Raw genomic sequence first — 19,187 nt, 5'->3', positions numbered from 1 at the left:
CCACCCTCACAGTGAAGAATTTCTTCCTAATATCCAATCTAAATCTCTCCTCTTTCAGTTTAAATCCCCTTGTCCTATTACTATACGACCTTGTAAAATGTCCCTCTCCAGCTCATTTGTAGCCCCTTAAGGTACTGGAAGGTGCTATAAAGTCTCCTTGGAGCCTTCTCTTCTCCAGGCTGAACAACCAAGTAATAATGTCCAGCTAATACTAAACAGGGTATTTGTCAGTTATGAAGACCTAAATTTAAACTATAACCCCTGAAGAGCAATACAGATTCCAAAGTAAAAACTCTAAAAATCCCTTTCTCTGTGACCTATACAAAAAGAATTATTCTTATGACTTGCCAGATAATGTGTTTCTAGCATGGTATGATTTGTTGATTATCTCTACTTACAGATTAGCAGAAAAGCATTGAAATATATCAATTCAAAAATCAAGCTACACGTTCTCACAAATGACAAGCTGAATGGCATGTGTCTTAAGCATTACAAACCAGAGCAATTCAGTCAATTGATTAGAATTTTACTCCTCTGTGATGCAAGCAAACCCTGCATGCTGGCTTACATCGGCAATGGCGTGGCCAGCAGGACCATCCCCCTGTACTCAGCACTGATGAGGCCACAACTTGTTGTGAGGCCCCTCACTATAAGAAAGACATTGAGGTGCTGGAGCATGTCCAGAGAAGGGCAATGGAGATGGGCACAAGTCTGAGCAGCTGAGGGAGCTGGGGGTGTTTAGCCTGGAGAAAAGGAGGCTCAGGGGAGCCCTTATCGCTCCCTACAGCTATCTGGAAGGAAGTTGTGGCAAGGTGGAAGTAGGTCTCTTCTCCTGAGTAACAAGTGATAGGACAAGGGGAAACAGCCTCAAGCTGAACGAGGGAAGGTACAGATTTGATATTAGGAAAAAATTCTTCATGGAAAGGGTGGTTAAACTTTGGAACAGGCTGTCTAGCAAAGCAGTTGAATCACCATCACTGGAGGTATTTAAAAGATGTGTAGATGTGGCACTTAAGGACACAGTTTAGTGCTGAACTTGGCAGTGCTGGGTTGAGGGTTGGACTCAAGGGTTTCTTCCAACCTATGATTCTTGTAATTTTATACAATGTAGACATAGCAAGGGACAAACAGGTGAAAATTGCTTCAAAATAGCAAGTCTTATAGTGGCAACACACAAACAGCACTGCTTTCAACACATCTTTGCTTAAAAATATCCCCATAATTTTCCTAAGAATGGCTAAGCTAGTAGGCACCATGCTGTGCACTGACAGAAATGCCAAAACAGACCAAAAGCGTGGAAGTACTATTCTTATATGCTCCCAACACACATTCTTCCTCAACTTAAATGACAAAAATGTTCCAACATCAACTTAAAAAATAAACATTAAGTATTAAAAAGACCCTTCTAATCTAATTTATTTGGATTCTAAATATCTTTCTCTAAAACAACTTGTTGAATTTCTGGAGTAAGAACCCCATAGATACACATACTGTCCACCACTGAGATGAGACATTAAGTCAAAAATATCCAGTATGCTAGACCACTAAATTTGCAAGTAACCTGTATCCTATCCAGCAGAAATTAATTTCACTTTAAGACATCTGCAGGGCTAATGTGCCGTAATAAATCCTACCAATAATCAACAGTAAAGTGCTGAATTATATTAATTACCTGAATCGCACTCACATTTATGATCTTCATTTATAGACTTATCGAGTCTTAAGAGCCCTTTCTGTTGTAGAAGCTAAGCTGTTGTGCAAATATTATAAAAATATGTACTTTAATTAGGAGCTATATACACAACAGAACTTCCGCTTTTGTTAAGTAGAGCTGACACAGTAGAGATGAAAAATCCATGCAAGTATTTCTAAAGATACTTAAAAAGAAGAAAAAAGGACACTGTTATAGAATTTCCAATATCCTGGCAGACAGCCACTTACTATACTAGGTGATGTCTAGATCTGGACTGATAAGCATCATGCCACAAACATGCTTTAGTTTCTTCTGTAGATTTGCAGATTTTAAAGTACAGCATATATTTGAACTACTTCTCGTTAAAGTGTATCATTAAGGTTTGAGGTTAAACTCTGAGCAAACTTCACATCTAGTCACATAATCAGCACAAGCAAGACATTAGTGCAAAGGGGAAGGTGTCAGTTGTACATAATGAGGACTCTTCCCCCAGCTGCACGATGCAATAGAACAATTTTCAGATTTAAAGTTCAAGTGGACTACAATCAGACAAAGCAAGATTTTCTTTTCCCAAATTTAGGACAAATTTCCAGAGGAACAAGATGAAAGCAATCTCAGTTACAGCAGTCAAAAAAGTCAAACCCAAGTTTGGAGAGCTGATAAATAACTCCAAAATTCATCATGCTATGAAGACAGCATTCTCAAAAGAGCTCCAAACAAACTGCAAAACAAAATTGGCATTTAAGTTTAAATTGGCCAAGTGCTGCATAGAAATATGCTCACACACAACAGTCATGTTTAAGCCAGTGCATAGAGAAGATAAAAGCACTTATGGTAGTTGCAAATGTTAACAAGTCCATACAACTTGTACAGTTTAGCAATGAGTCCATAGAAAAAGAAGAGAGTAAGAGTAGAAATGCTCAAGCAAAACCAAAAAAAGATGACCTTCCAACTGTATAAAATCCACATGACAATTACAGTAGAAAGACATCAGTGGAAAATACTCATCTCAGTCCCAAACACTCAACAGGCAAATAAGACCAGAAAAGACAAGCCTTTGGCAGACAATTTGAAAGTCTAGATATGGCATTACATTTCTAAATAATCCACAAAATATATTATATGGTATATTCATATTAAATACTGGGTAACCAACTCTGCAGATCTGATGCTAACAACACTTTAGCCAATGAGAGCAAAATGGAGCAAGCTAAGGGAACGCTGGTGTATCACAACAGTGCTCAAGGAAAATATTATCACCAAGTCGTGCTTCAAAAACAGTGCTCTGGGACACTACACTATCATCTATGAAGCAAAACAAAGTTCTCTAGTTTTTCAGGGATGTTCCCTGCATAGGATATGTTATGATTCACTATTACACGAGCAGCAAGACACTGCAAAGTAGTATGATTTATGGGCTGGATTAAATTTTTTGCTATTTCCTTCTCATCCAGCAAATCACTAGCAGTTTGTTTATGGGAGTTTGTGGCATCAAAATGTGAACCTGACTTGATAAGAAGATTCATGATGTCTGGATGGTTGTTCAGTGCAGCAATGTGTAATGGACTGTTGTTATCAGAGTCTCTGACATTTACATCAGCACCACATTCCACCAGGATAGCAGTAACTTGTAGAGAGGGGAATTTACAAACTGGGTAGCGACCGACACAGGTAGTATTATTGTCAACAGCAAGGTGAAGTGGACTGAAGTTATTCTTCCCTCTAGGCTGAAGTTTAAGAAACTTGTAGATAGTCTGTTTCTTAAAATGTTCCTGTTCTGCGCTGCAAGGTACTTTCTCCAACAAACAAATCAAATGCAAAATGATGGAAAGGGCTTTGTTCAGCTGTGTTGGATCAGGAAGACACTGGGTTTGTTTCATGGCTCGTTCTATTTCAAGAACACTTTTGCACAGTATACCCATTAGATCATCAAATGTGACAGTAGTGCCTAGCAGGCCTTTTGCCCTATCCTGAAGCATGAATGAGAAAAGTTCAGCAAACGATAGCAAACTGCTGGCTGTCATAGGGCTCAGTGGATCAAGGTTGCTCTGCTGCATGTCCAAAGCATATTTCCATAAGTTGATGCAGCGCTTGAAGTTTCCAGAGTCTGCATAGACAGCACCTCTGTATCTAATATAATACGATGTGTCTGGGTGAGAAGGGCCAAGAATACGTTCTCTAATTAATAATGCTTGCATTCTCATTTCATCAGGATCTGCAATAAGATTTTCTAGCTCTTCTGAGCTGTTTACCTCTTTAGCATAATCATACGCCATAATCAGTGTTTGTGGCACAGGTTTGCTCAGGATATTAGTCCTATCACTGTATCTCATTTCCATAGCTCGCTTCCAGTATTTCAAAGCACCAAGCAGATCTCTCTTTTTGTCCACGAATGTTGCTCCCAGAAGTTCCAGAGCATTTATGCGCTCAGCCTTACTAGTCTGTACATGCTGGGTCAGAAAGTCCACGATATTTGTGTGGCCTGTAACACTGGCTGACAGAAGGGGAGTCATTCCATAACCGTCCTTTTCCATTTTAGCACAATACTTGAGAAGCATCTTCATGATCTCCAAACTTCCAGATTCAGCACAGTCATGTAATGCTGTATTTCCTGCAAGAGAAGAAACATGATTAAACGAATCATAATCAAGTTATAGTCCGAACCTCACCATGCTAATAGTTAAAAAAAAGTTAAAAAAGTCAAATATTAATAGTTTTAAAATAGCTTTTTCCACATCTCTGTATTATGAAAGCTTAGATGACAAGTCAAAATACTCAAGATCTGATTAAATATCAAGGTTACCAGACAGTTATAAAAATAAAAATGCTTGATATTATGGCCCCAAGTTTTTAACAAAAGCAAAACCAAACCAGAATTAAAATGCAAGTCTCCACTACACAAAAGCACAGGAGCAGGAATTCCACTGCGTCAAAAGTCAAGCAAATGGTTGAACAGGGAACTCCTCATGCTGCTCAAGAGGAAAAAGAAATTGTATGATCTCAGGAACCAAGGTCAGGCTTTGACAGGGAAGGTGAGGAATTTGACAGAGCTGTGCTTGATATAAGTAGGGACAAGACACAAAAGGCCAAAGCTCAATTAGTATTGAAACTGGCCCATATTGTGTAAGACAAAAGGGTTTTTAAAGCACATTAGTAGCAAGAGGAGGTGTAATGAAAACATTAGACTGATACATGTTGGAGATGGTCATCTGATTATTAAGGGTGAAGTAAAATGGAGACATTCAATGTTTTATTTTGCCTCAGTCTTTAATAACACACAGGGACTGCCCTCTGCCCAGTCCCTGGCTTCAGAAGATGACTGTGGGAATAGTGACTTTCCATTTGTCTGGACACTTCTCAGGGACTGTATCAGCTGAATGTTCACAAGCCCACAGGACCTTATGGGATTCACCCTAGAGTACTGAAGAAGCTGGGCGATGATATGGCAGGTCCTGCCTCCCATCAACTATCAAAAGTCTTGGGAGGTCTCCACTGACCAGAAGCCAGATGTTATTTCATTTTATAGGAAGGGCAAGAGCGATGACCCAAGAACCTACAGATGTATTAGTCTAACCTCAGTACTTGGACAAATCATGGAGTAGATCATACTGAATGGTACTGAAAAGCATTTAAAGGACAATGCAATCATGAGGAACCATCAACACAGATTCACAGAGGAAAAGTCCTGTTTTAATTAATTTGATATCCTTCTAGGATAAGGTCATCCACCCAGCAGATGAAGGGAAGGTGGTGGATGCAGGTTTTTTGCATTTTAGTGAGGTTTTTGATAATGTCCCTCACAGCATCTGCCTGGGCAAGTTGTCCAGCTGTGGAACGAGTAGGTTCAGGGTGCACTGGGTGAAGAACTGTCTGAAGGGCAGAGCTCAAAGGATTGTAGTGAATGGGGCTACAGCCTGCTGGCAACAGGTCACCAGAAGTGCTCCTCAGGGCTCAGTTCTGGGGCTGTGCTGCTCAATATATTTGCCTATAATCAATATATTTGTCAATGACCTGGATCCAGGAGCCAAATGCACTGTTAGTAAGCCTGCTGATGATTCCAAACTGGGAGGTGCTGTTGACTTTCATGGGAAAAGAGGCCTTCCAGATGGATCTGGATAGTTTGGTGCATTCAGCAATCGTCAGTGGCACCAACTGAACAAGTACAAATGCACCTGAGATTTAGTAACACCAGGCACAAATATAAACTGAGAGAGCAGTGGCTGCAGAGCAACCCTGCAGAAAGGGACCTGGGGGGCCAGTATGAGTCACAGTGTGCCTGGAGAAACCCCATCCTGGGGAGCATCAAACACAGCACAGACAGCTGTCCAAGGAGGTGATTATCCTGCTGTTTGCAGCATTGGCACAGCCCCATCTTGAGCAATGTGAGCAGGTCTGGGCCCGACAATTTAAGAAGGATGTGAAGGTCCCTGAATGCGCCCAGAGGAGGGCAACCAAGTTGGTGGCAGGGCTGTAAGGAATGTCCTGTGAGGACTTTGGATTTTTCTGGTTTGGAGAAAAGGATGCTGAGGGGTGACCTTGTTGGTCTTTACAGCTTTCTGAGGGGGAGAAGTGGAGACAGAGGTGCTGAGCTCTTGCCCTGGTATCCAGTGACAGGACAGATGGCAACAGCTCAAAGCTGTGCCAGGGGATGCTGAGGCTTGACATGAGGAACCTTCTTTGCTGAGAGGTGGTCAAACAGTGGAACAGGCTTCCTCCAGAGGTCGTTGATGCCCCAAGCCTGTCAGTGTCATTACCTTTGGTCAATGTCCTTAGTAATTTGATAAAATTTTTGGTCAGCCATAAATTGGTCAGGCAGTTGGACTAGTGATTATTGTAGGTCCCTTCCAACTAGAATAATCTATTCTGTAAAGGATTTTGTAACTGCTTCCAAGTATAAAACAGAAATTTAAGCTGTCTATCTTCACATTGCTTTACTTTTCCCTCATCCCTTGTTAAATTTCCCTCCTTCTCTATCTCCAGCAACAATTAAAAAATAGTGAGATGTGTATGAAAATTAAAGCTGGGATAACCCAACATTGGCTTTCTTTTCATCTACCCTACACCTCTTCCTCTCTCCATCTGCCAACCCTTTTGATGGGTATGTTTTGAAGCAATGATTTTATATAGACAACACAATCCATCAGAACAGACCCTCCATCTCAGCTGGGACCTTTCAGACTGCCAGTATATTCTGAGGGAGCAGAATATTTTGTCAAGGGCATGTACCTACCCAGACAAACTATTCTTAACGCTTTCTTAGGCCTTTATCCTGAACTCCCATCTTAATCCCTCTGCTCTTGTAGTTAGGATTCCCAGAGCTAAGATGAAAAACATGCCCTCAACACACAACATGCAGCCATCTATCTTACAAGCATCTTATCATTTACATGCAGATTATTTTTCATTAGCATGACATTGTAAAGTCTTTTATTTAATGGCATTCCAGTTCCAACACCACGTGAGGAAATTTCTAGTAAGCACTAGTGCCACCTATTTGAAAACTCTATTTACAGAAAATTAGAGACCAAGTATTGGACACCACAGTTGAATATCTATTAGGCTTCAACTAGATTAAAAGTTTGCTTAACTTCAGATATGAGCATTTCAGTGGAGGAGAAAGGAAAGATGGAGATAAACTCTTCTGGTCCTCTCTCAACATAACGGAGTCTATTATGTAGTTGACTGCTTTAAAACCACACAATTTACATTATCCTTATTCTTTATATTATCACTACAGACACAGGCATAGAAAGTTTTCAGCCTCACACAAAATTAATTAACAGAAAATTCATGTTAAAATCTGCCCTCCAACCCAATTAAGATCTCCTAAATCATTAGGCCTGCAAATTCCAGTTAACTGTTCATCCAATCATCACTTTCTGTTATGCTGTCAGCAAGTTTCCACATTCACAAATGAGAACCTAATTTTCTAAGGGTTCACTGCCCATTCCTAGTAATCAGATTTGGCTTTTAAAAGTTAAGACAGACAAGTTTCAGGAAACTTCCTTATTTGCATTTTTCGTAGGCTTTTTTTTAATGCCAACAAGAGAGAGATTTACAGTGTGCTTTGCCATTGTATTTCTAGTCTCTAACAGAACTTACGTGGGTTAGGAAGGAATGCAATAGAAATCTTCAGCTCATGTGAGGGATAAGTGTATTTGTATAGTCTACTGATCTGAACAGCTTCTATTTATCTTCATACACTTTAACTTCTTTCCTGACTCTGATCTCTAGAATGCACGGTTCAGTCTTCATTCTAGAGCATTAGTTAATGAAACTCTAGTCAAAAGCACGCTTGAGATCTGCCTGAAAAGCCTAACACTATACAGACTTAAATTGAAACTAAAATGAAGGTGAAGTCTTTACATTAATACATTCTTTCTGCCAAGAATGCATAGTTTACACTGGCCTGAATACAGTAAATTCAAAAGCAAAACATGTCAAATTAGTACGCATATAAGAAAAAAGGTTTCATACTTATTAAATACTTCAAAAATAGAAAACGTGTTCCATTTTCAATTATAAGAACTTAATGTAGATCTATACAAATAACTTTGACATCTTCTAGCTTTTACATATGTGATTTCATAGCACGCTTACCTCCTTTCTAACAGGACACAGTAAGAGTACACAAAGTTGAAGAAAAAAAAACACCACAAAAGCAAAATTCAGAAATACCTGGTCAAACCATAAAGACTGTCCTCTGAATTCCACACCCACTTGTCACCAGCAGATTGAGACACCTTAGATCCACAATGTAAACCTATATTCTGTGCTTTGAATTAGCAGATTGTCACACAGCAGCTTGCTTTTATCTTCTGTTGGCAAAGCCACCGAGACAAGAAAATGTTCACCCAATGCTTTGCAAGTTTTGGTATGCAGAAGAAGTATGTAGAGACTAAAAGACTGTTTAGATGAATATTTTCTAATGGGCACCGGGCATTTTGCCTTGGTTTCCTCACTAGTATCCAGATCATCCACTCATCACTCCTTCTCTCCTAATCTTTCAGTTCTTAAAACTTCACATGTATATTGGTCTCCTACTTCTTCCTCAAACAGGTTTGTTGACCATCTGAAAAAGAACTCGGCATATTCTAAGGTCTCGTTGTTGCTCTCAATTCCAGCAACCAGAAAACCAGCAATAACAGAATATGCAGTTATCCAGGACAAACTGAGTCTCAATCCACGCTCGGCAGAAATCAAAATTTAGCTGACAGACTAATCAAATTCACAGAAAAATGCATAAAAAATTATTTTCAAAAGCCTATGACTTAAGTTTAGCAGGTTTTTGTAAATATAGCAGAGCTATGAACACATTTTTCCCCTCATATTTTAACTGTAGGATCCAAACATTTAAATAAAAAAAACCCACAGAAAATATTAGATTGTTTTACAAACTGAAAGTGAGCTTAACTTGCAAAATATTATTTTCCTGAAATATTTCTGAATAGTGGCCAGTGATTTCACTATCATTTACTAACAAGTAAGCAGAGGAAGACAACACAAAGTGGCATCTGAAATTATCTGCTAGATCAACATTCATAAAGCTGAATCTAGTTCATGCAACAGAAAGTGATTTTCAATCCTTGTAATACTCAGGCAATTTTTACCATTAATAGAGAGCATTAAGTTAATTATAGGTCTGGCCACACTACAATCTCTACCAAAACAAAATTTTCAATTGCAGGAACAAAGATTTAACCAAATTTAGGTGGATTAAGAGTTGGTGAATTTGGCATGCATAATTTATCAGCTATAATTCCCTCTGTCCTTATTGTACATCGCAGACCAGAAAACTGTCGATACCTCATTATTGAGAAGGACAAGACCTTTATGTTCCTAAAACAGGAAGGTGTCACATGCAGACAAATATACAAACTTACCAACACACATACATTTTAAGTCTTCTTGCTATGCTGGAGAAAGTGTAGTTAAAATGCAACTACAGCAGTTAATCCAGAACTAAAGACTGGCTGGTTGCTCAAACCAGCTGCAATCTGTACTTACTGGTGAAGGCAAAAACAGAAGCACCCGGCTGAGCCACCAGTTAACACAGGCACTTCAGGGTGTATTCAAACCATACACTATCCCTCACAGCAGAGCTCTAAAACACTGGAGTTGGCACTACAACTTTCTACCTACAAGTCAATACTTTTGAGATATTTAAAGAGTCATAACATAAAAGCATTTTAAAGACAAATAAGCCCAAAGGTATCAGTAGCACTGAAGTTCTTACTATTGCTTCACAACTACTAACATACATTTTGCCATCTTGGATCAACACCAGTTATTCATATTACATACTGCAGATCCATCACCGTATGACTGAAAAAAATCCAAACAAAATAAGCTTGGCCATTGTCTGGGTAAATTCAATCCAACAGTCTGTATGCCATTAATTTACAATGCAGCTATGTAGAACATGTGGAAATATGTTTAAGACTCCAAGGAATTTCACTACTCTGTCCAACTGGATGTCCTTAAAGTAATTTAGTTTTTTTTATTCATATTACAATTAAGTTTAAACAGCTCTTAGGGACAGTTTACCAGAAATAGTGTTGTTTTTTAGTTATTTATACTGCAGTAGCCCTTAGAGTTAAAATAACCACAGTTCATATTAAACCATGTAAATATTAGTAACACAAGGCCATCACCACTGACTTTTAGAGGCTGCACCTCACTTAGTTTGACTGGATGGTACAGGTACAGGAGTGGGAAAAATATATTGTAAGAAACACAAGTTTCCATAGAAAAGTGGGTAGTTGTAGACAGACAGTTGAGAGCTGCCAACTTAAAAAACTCACCAAAAAACAACTTAAACCCCAATCTTAAGAAAGAACAACATTACCAGCCATCTACACCTAGCAAGTATCAAGTCAAATGTGAGGAAGAACTTGAAAGAAAAGATGGCAGTGGCCTTAATATCTAATTTGAAGGTTAAGTTCCATACATTGGCCAGGAGTTGACCAGTTCAAATAAGTATGGCAAATCAAGCATTATCCTGTGAATTAACTCATCCATTTCAAAACACTGTACTGTCTATATTGACAGTAATAAGTAGTTGAACACAATTCAGTAGTTAATTAAAGTTTTGTAACATTATTTATTCAGCAACAATCTAAAAATCAATATTATCTCTACTGCTGTATTAAGAAGGAAAAAGGCTGAAAATAAGCAAAAGTAATTTGAAACTCATTCTCTTTGATAAGCCATTTTCAAAGAGACACATATAAAGGTGTTGGCCATATTTAGAGTATTTTTTTAAAGGTGAGAATGATTATTTCAAAGTAGGTTTCAGGTAGTCTTTTCAACCCATTTTTAATTGCAAAATGACCTGTAGGAATTTAATCATGTATCAGAGATAGTTAATATTATGACAACATGAAGGGGTCCTCCTTCTTGCCCAGACGCAAAACTGGAGTAGAGATACTCTGGTAGTCCCGATACTTCTCTGCTAGAATGTGTCACTGTATTGTATTGCTAATACCGCTTACAAGCCGTTTCTGTCTGTATAAAACTTTACCATTTACACTATCTAATAACTTTCTCTAAATAGAAACAGCAAAAAGAAACAGAATAACCCCACCTCCAGTCCTTCCAAATCTTGTAAACACAAATTCAGGAAAAGATATGGTCAGTTGGCACCATAGCTTTGTATTTTATTCTTGTTTTAACAGTACTCCTTTAAAAGTGGTTATAAACATTACAGAAACACTTCACCTATCACTGAACTAATTCTCTAACTATCCTATGTTTCCAAACTTACTGGACTGGGGGGTGGGCATTCAAATTCACAATGAGGACAGGTCTTTCTATGTCAGAAGAAAGTAATTCCCAAAATAGACTGGTAGCTTGTGACAGGGGAGTGAAAGAAAATGAAGCCATGACACAGAAAGTGATTTGCTTTGATTTGCAACCAATTAAGTGCATCCACTTCCCAGTACTTACGAAATGCCTGATCAAATTTCCATGTGATAAAACTTAAAATTTAACACCAATCTGATTTCATATCCAAGATCATTAAACATAAGAGAAAAAAAAATTATTTAAATGACTGAATAAGTGTGTAAAATTAACCACATGTATAGATTTTTGCAGCCCTATAGATGAATCAACCACTTTTATAAAGTGAAATTGTTCATGTAATGTTCATTTTTTTTTCTATCAGAGTACTTAGAGTAATTCAGTCTTCCAAGTATTTTACTGATTAAAAAAAGTAAGTATTTCTAGGTGCACACACACATGGACAGTGCACAGGAAAATTGTTACACATCCCTATACTCAGTATGCATGGCAAAGAAAAACTAGAAGTACGTCTTCCCTTTTAGCAAAAATTAAGTTAAAAAGTAAGTAATTCAGTAAAAAATGCAAAGAACTGCTAATCTCAACAACTGATTTTAATCTAGTTTCCATATGCTGTAATGGAATAATTCCTCTCTTGCTCACCAAAGTACTTAATGAGAACAAGATTACCAGTTATTAGATTAATAACAGTGTGCTGCTAATAATTTAATTTCAACATAAACTTCTTTTTAGTTGAAATTCAAGAATTCATTCCCTTAAACGTATCTTTTTAATTTAATTTAATTTAATTTAATTTAATTTAATTTACGGACATTCTTACTGAAGTTCAGTTTCCACACTGTGTCACAAACAATATATCTATAAAATGCAGTGCACTGCACCATGTAATACCTACCAAAACAGAAATAAAAGCAACCCCCAGAAAAACAACACAGCACACTTTTAGAGCAAGGGCTTATTCAAAGGGGGGGGGTGAAGCAACAACTAACAAAACAAACAAGCAAAAATAAAGCCCAAGGGGTTTTGGTCGTTTTTGTTCCCTCCCCACCCCCCCACCCCCTGCCTTGCCCCGTCACCAATAAATGTATGAATCTTGGCAAGCAGACAAGACAAACAACCTCAGAAGCAAACAAACCTGTCAAGACTCCTTAATGTTTACTGCAAGAGAAAATGAATTATTTTTAACACATACTAAACCATACTGATCACAAAGGAAAGAGCATGCATCTCTATAATCCCCCTATTTCTGGGTCTTCCGAGTTTGTAAAGGATTTTTTCCCTTACCAGCAGGTTTCAATGTTACACTTTCCACTAGCCCATAAAAACACAATACCGAAACAGCACTAGTCCTTGATAAAGTACTACTACACACATAACCTTGATACAGTACCCATAGAGACAGAGGTCTGTATGCTTCTGTACTTTCCAAAGTGAGGAAGCAAAGTCAACAAGCCTTGTTTTCCATATTATTCTACAAAGCTATTGTAATCAAACACTGTGCCAGTGGAATTTAGGAATCATAATATTATTTTCAATTTTTAAAATGCAATCAAATGCTCCTGTGCAGATCCCAAGAGACATCTAAAAGAGTGCCTAGTTCAGCAGTTCTTATTAGACTTTCTAATAATCAGAAGGAGAAAAAAAATTAGTCTTTTGGCTAGCTGACAAGTCTGATAACTACAGAAGAGGGATAGAGTTAGTGAAGATGACTTACAAAACCACAAAGATCACCTTGAAGAGACCATACAACAAACATCTGAAGAATGGAAAGACTTGTTCAGAAAGAATACCTGCCTTTCAAGCAGGTATTTTGAAAAAAAGTCACCGTGCCATTGCATTCAGATCATCCTGGCTATCAGCATATGTTTACTTAATCTACAACTTAACTCATTAATTCCTGCAATAATGGATATTCATTCCCCTTCTTTCTGCAAATCTGGCGGAGGAGGATAAAGCATAAAACAAATTATCAAAATACGCATTCCAAATTTTCAAAATGCAAGATTTTAAGTGTCACGTCTGGAGTTAAAACAAAAGTATGATTCCATTAAAAACAGTCTTCATTAAAAAGAACTTTATTCGGGGCATTTAAATTAAATATTGTATTATTAAATATAAAATCCAACAAATACAGTCTCAAAGAGCCCAGATCTGTAATGTGAAGGCCCTAAGCCCACTGCCACTTGTATTAAGAGAATAAGCATTTCCCTTCCTACACATCGCCAGATGAAGACTGTGCACAGAAACAAATCAGTGAAACGTATTAGAGAATCAAAAGGTCTGTTCTGAAGGTAACCGTGAGGGAGCACCACCCTAATAACAAATCACTGGTGGGCTTTGCAATGCAGCAAACATAAATCTGCACGCAGCCGTCACAGAACGTCCTCCTCATCCGGCACAGAGGTAGAGCTCTGCTTCACTTGAGCTTTACTTCTAGGGTTATGCCTCGTCCTGAAAAAAGTCGGGTTCCTGCTACTCTAGCATTATCCACACCATTCCTCCTATTAGAAGCACCATAGAACCTCGTCACCTGAGATATTAATACATACAAGCGAAAGTTATTAAGCTTTCTTATTTTTATCTGCAGCTTCTCAAACCAGTAGACTAGAGAAAGCTATGAATTAGGAAGACAGTGGTGAATTACCTATGTAAAGCACTGCTTCGGTTGCTTCACATCTAGAGATACCTTTCCAATTTTCCACAATTATCAAATAAAAAATCCCACCTACCCTTCTTACCCTAGGTATCAGTTTGTCCCCATGGCTTATAAAACATTTTTTAAAAAACCCTTTGCTTACACTTCTGTGGCCTATGTGCTACACGGAAGTTTGGGGAAACTGTGAAAGCTCAGATTTGCAAAACAGTAGAAACTAAGACAACTAAAGGTTTGTACTTTCAATTCAGAACCATTGGCCACCTTTCACAGGAGAGCACTCATCTACCCCAAACACCTTATAACCTCCTTCTTCAGCACCATCTCCTAAGAGACAGTGCCAGACCTACACTTCACCTCAGTGTAGCAGCTTAACTGACTCAGACTCTGAAACCTTTATGAACACCTGTGCTTTCTGACTTTCCTCAGTGTCTTTTAAAGCTGTGGGATTCTGCCTGTATTTTAGAATCGGTATTTCACCTTTCACCTGCTCTACACACTTAGACATGTGTGAACTTACCTGTTTTCTCTAATATCAAACTATTTGGATTTTTCCCTGGAACTGCCAACACTTCAAAACATTTTCATATTTACATTTTCCTGAGTTTTAAAATATGTATTAAATTCGACTTTGTAATATGAAAATCCAGTGGAAAACCACAAGAAACAGTCCAAGTAATTTTTTGTCCCCTGTCCCACCCCAGGCTGCATAGTAATCTCCCACAACAGCACCTCTACTGAAGTTACGTAGTTCTGCTCTTACAAGGAACATTGCAATTTTAAATGCAACAAAATCTGAAATAGTTAAAGCTTTTTACATCTTTCACAGAACAATAGGTTTTTCTATACATGGCCCAAGACAGGGCCTACCTAAAAAGAGCTCACATACAAGGGCAGCAACAACTTCTACTATGAAGAGCAGAGCACTCAGGTGCTCTCTATGTTCCTGCTACAAGCCCAGACACACTTGTCAGCTGTTTACTACATAGCAGGGAGGGGTAGAAACTGAAAGTAATACAAAAAGTCTTTGAGGTGGAATGTGACAATGTAAAATGAATCCTGCTGGATCCATTTTAAAATTAATGGCATTTCTGCATACAAAACTTAAAGGTTACCTGCCGAGTCTCAGAAACTGCAATGCCCATACTGCCACAATACTAGGGGCTACCAATTTTCCTCAGTTCTTCTGCCTTTCCACAGATGATTTCCAAGGTTTATAGTACTTGCTTGCTTGCTTTACTTCACCACTGCTTAACTTCAGAGATCAGACTTCTTTAATACACCAAAAAGTACGCTCCTGTCCTACCAGAGGGGATTTCCACATACTTACCAGCAGATAACGATTACCTACAGACATCCATTTGTACACGTGGCAGTTCAAAGTATAAAATGAGTTTTAACGAGCTAAACCATATTCAATGCAACTTTAATTACAGATCAATTATATACCTTAGGAACTTTTGCTAGTGTGCCTAGGTGCAAGTCACACAGAAACTAAAGGAAGAAGCGAGAAAAAAGAATTAAGATAACAGACAGCACTGAAAATCTTCAGGAATGTGTGGCTGCCACTCAGTCAGTTAAACAAAGATAAAAACGCTAATGTACTAATAAAGTGAACAAAAAGAACGAGTAAGGTAAAGCCTACTCCACCAACACAAAATGAGGGAGGAAAAGAACTGCAGAGTTACGTCTTTTTTCTCTGTTACATCAAATATTTAACAGCAGTCTTCTGTTCATACCTATTGCATAAAGGGATAGATTTAAAACTAAACCCCAAGTTTTTAATTGTTTACACACTTTATATTTAGCTTGCTATTCCAAGAACACTGTTTAGAAAAATGACATTTTTATCCCACCACAAGTCCATGATGATTCATAAGCAACCTCAAATCCTTACAAAGTAAGATTTATTTTGCTCTGCCCACCTCTGTGACAGATCTGTAGTTTAGCTTTCTTTTCATTAGACCCACATATCTGCACAATTTGCTGAAAAACCACATATTTAACCAAGAAGCTTTTCCAAAGATTACTCTCATAGTTGGTGTTTACCAATAATAATAATCTAGTCACACAATAATCTAGACACTAAGTATATTTTAACAGAAATAACAGTTAAGGTACAGTATACTATTACAAATGTAATAGCCTGAAACAGGCTGTAGAAGTATTATACTACAAAAAAATTATTACTGATTAGTAATATATATACGCATACATATACAAAATCCCAAAACCTGCTGAAATAAAATCCTGGCCCAGTGAGCTAAAACATTAACTGTAACTTGCAGTAACTGGTTGCTTTTCAGGTAAATATCACATCCAAATGCCAGTTTGAGATGTAATAAACCCCCCAGTATTCAAGCCAAGAGATCCAACTTATGATCCCATCAAAAAAACCCCATAAATCTTCATTTTAAGTGGTAACACCAGGGCAAGTGCAAACAGCGGCAATTTTGAGATCTGTGAGCCACTGGAATTCTTCTGTTGAGATCACAGTCACCTGCAGCTTCATTTCTTTAATCCTATTATGTGTTTTTGTTTACCAACAGTGAAAAAGGTCAAAAATTACTCAGTAGTTTGGAGGGAGAGGGTGAAGAGCAAAGTCGTTTTTAATTTTTCCAATGTAGAAAGTAATTTTTCTCCTTTATGCATACTTCCTTGTATTACCCTTACTGGCACAGGTCAGTTTTACATACAGCATTTTGTTTTGTCAAGAAATAGTTTGAAAACCAATAATGCACACTCACATATTTGAGTATGTTGTTACACCAACCTACTAAAAAGAGAAGTTCTCAGCAAGTTTATTAGCTTTTAACACATGCATGAATATGACATTTCATACGACTAAGTCTTTTTAAGAATTAGGGGCTTAAGATTAAAGCTTATCAATTTAAAGTGAAATTTTATTACCCATGTTAACAAAAGAGTACATTAAAAAAAAGTAGAAACACAGCTAAATACACTTTATCTCTTACTATGCCACTTTATGAAAGCAGAATACTTTTGCACGTCAGCCTCCTGAAGAAGTAAATGAGTACCTTTACTGGTATTCACCACAACAAAAGTGAAGAAACTATCTTACCTTTAACACTTTTTCTGTTAACATCAGCTCCTTTTTCAAGTAAATACTGAGCAATTTCTTTGTGGCCTTTGTAACAGGAGATCATCAAGCAGGTATGCCCGTGGCGGTTTGATACTTCCAGATCTGCTTTGTGCTCCACAAGGTATTTTACTATTTCCAGGTGACCATCAAAACAGGCAGCTCTGAGCGGCGTCGAATTTGTCAGGGTCGTGTTGTTGACAGATGCACCGTGATCTAACAGACACTGAACCACCTTTAGGTGGCCAGCGGCCGACGCTGCCCACAGCGGCGGAGCCCCCTCGATGGTCTCGCCATCAAAATTCACCGAACCACCAACTTCTATGGACGCAGAGCAATGGTCCAACAAGTATTCCACCATGTCGAGGTGACCATAGCGGGCTGCCATCAGAAGTGGTGTGGCACCATTGGTTTTCTCTGACATCAGCTGGGCCACCTCTTCCCTTGTTTTGCTTGCCAGTAGCTTGGAAAGGAGCCGCAGCTTGCCATCACGAGCTGCGTTGAAGACTGCTGTCTTTAGATCCATTTAGTCTGTACCTCTCTGCTTCCTGAGGGATACAGGCCTGCCTTTTTCACAGTCAAGACCTTAATGGAAACGCTCAGCCCAAACAGAACGTCCCCAGCTTCTTCTCAGATCAGTCTCATCTCGATGGGACAACATGGAGACTCTGAACACGGTCCTGACGACGCGCAGGCTGTGCTTGTCATAAATCTACAGAAGGAAGAATTCTCAATGTTTTCACCTCCTATTTGGCAAACAAGTAACCGCATTGTGTTTTCCAGCAGCTATACCCAAACAAGTCGCTGTTGTGGCGCGCCGGCGTCCAGCTGCATTCCATGGGACTCTCCCCGGCCGCGCGGTGGCCCCTGAGGAAAGCTACTCGGGGGGGAGGGGGCTGATCCTACCACGGTGTTATCCATACCAGCCACAGAACGATCCTCTTCCCCCTCACAGCGCTCCGACCGCCCCCCCCCGACTCGTTTCGGAGCGCACCCCAAGCGCAGAGCCCCCCGCTCCCGCCGGGAGCCCCAAGGACACGCACCCCCAGGGGAGAGCCGGGTGGGAAAGGCACCGGCGGGGCTCCGGCAGAGCCCCGAGCGGCGGGGAGAGCCCGAGCCCGCCGCCCCCCTCACGGCTGCCCCCCGGTGCGCCCAGAGCCTGCCGGCCCCCTCCCTCTCTCCCTCCTTCCTCTCACGGTACCCAGCCCGCCCCGCTCGCCTCCCCGGAGCTGGCCGGAAAGGGCGGCCAGCCCGCAGGTTACCTTCCCGGAGCGCTCCGGGCCGCCTCCCGCCGCCGCCGCCCTCAGACGGACGCGCCCGCCACCGCCGCCGCCGCCCGCGCTCGCTGCGACGCCTCCATGACAGCCCGGCCCGCCGCCCCGCGCCCGCCCCGCGCCGGGCCGCCCCGCCGCCGCCAATCAGTGCAGGGCGCGGGCGCCAGCCAGCCAATCAGAGCGCTGCCGGGGGCGGGACTACGCCGCCGCTGGAGGGCGGCGGTGGGGCGCGCGGGAGGGCGGCCGCCAGGGGGCGCCGGAGAGCGCTCCACGCTCCGCTGTGGGGCGGGGGGGCGGGACGGGGCGGGTGTGAGGGCACGGAGTGAACACACCTCATACGGACAAATGCGTGCCTCATGTGTGTGTGCACTTGGTATATACGGTACTGTGCCCAGTTGTGGGCTCCTCAGTACAGGACAGACGAGGAGTTACTGGAGAGGACCCAGCAGAGGCCACAAAGGTGGTCAGGGGTTTGAGGCATCTCCCTTATGAGGAGAGACTGCTGGAGCTGGGGATGTTTAGTCTGGAGAAAAGACAGAGGGGATCTCATCAATACATACAAATATCTTCAAGGCAGGTGCCAGGAGGATGGTGCAGACTCTTTCAGTGCCATCTCATGACAGGACAAGGAGCAATGGCCATAAACTTAAACACAAGAAGTTC

General features: G+C 40.2%; 1 protein-coding gene across 1 annotated transcript; it reads right to left on the bottom strand.

The window, feature by feature from the left end:
* Positions 1–1,762: 1,762 nt before the first annotated feature.
* FEM1C (fem-1 homolog C) lies at positions 1,763–18,573 on the bottom strand. Its single transcript, XM_017807371.1, has 3 exons — positions 18,513–18,573; positions 17,233–17,962; positions 1,763–4,304 (listed from the first exon to the last, which is right to left on the bottom strand). The coding sequence occupies exons 2-3, from the start codon at positions 17,774–17,776 to the stop codon at positions 2,995–2,997; spliced, it is 1,854 nt and encodes a 617-aa protein (XP_017662860.1). The 5' UTR covers positions 17,777–17,962; positions 18,513–18,573; the 3' UTR covers positions 1,763–2,994.
* Between the last annotated feature and the right edge of the window lie 614 nt (positions 18,574–19,187).

This window comes from Lepidothrix coronata, unplaced genomic scaffold, assembly GCF_001604755.1.
Source record: "Lepidothrix coronata isolate B3197 unplaced genomic scaffold, Lepidothrix_coronata-1.0 Scaffold18, whole genome shotgun sequence".
NCBI classification, from domain to species: domain Eukaryota; kingdom Metazoa; phylum Chordata; class Aves; order Passeriformes; family Pipridae; genus Lepidothrix; species Lepidothrix coronata.
Note: the sequence above shows the minus strand (reverse complement) of the source record. Positions and strands in the feature narration are given on the sequence as shown.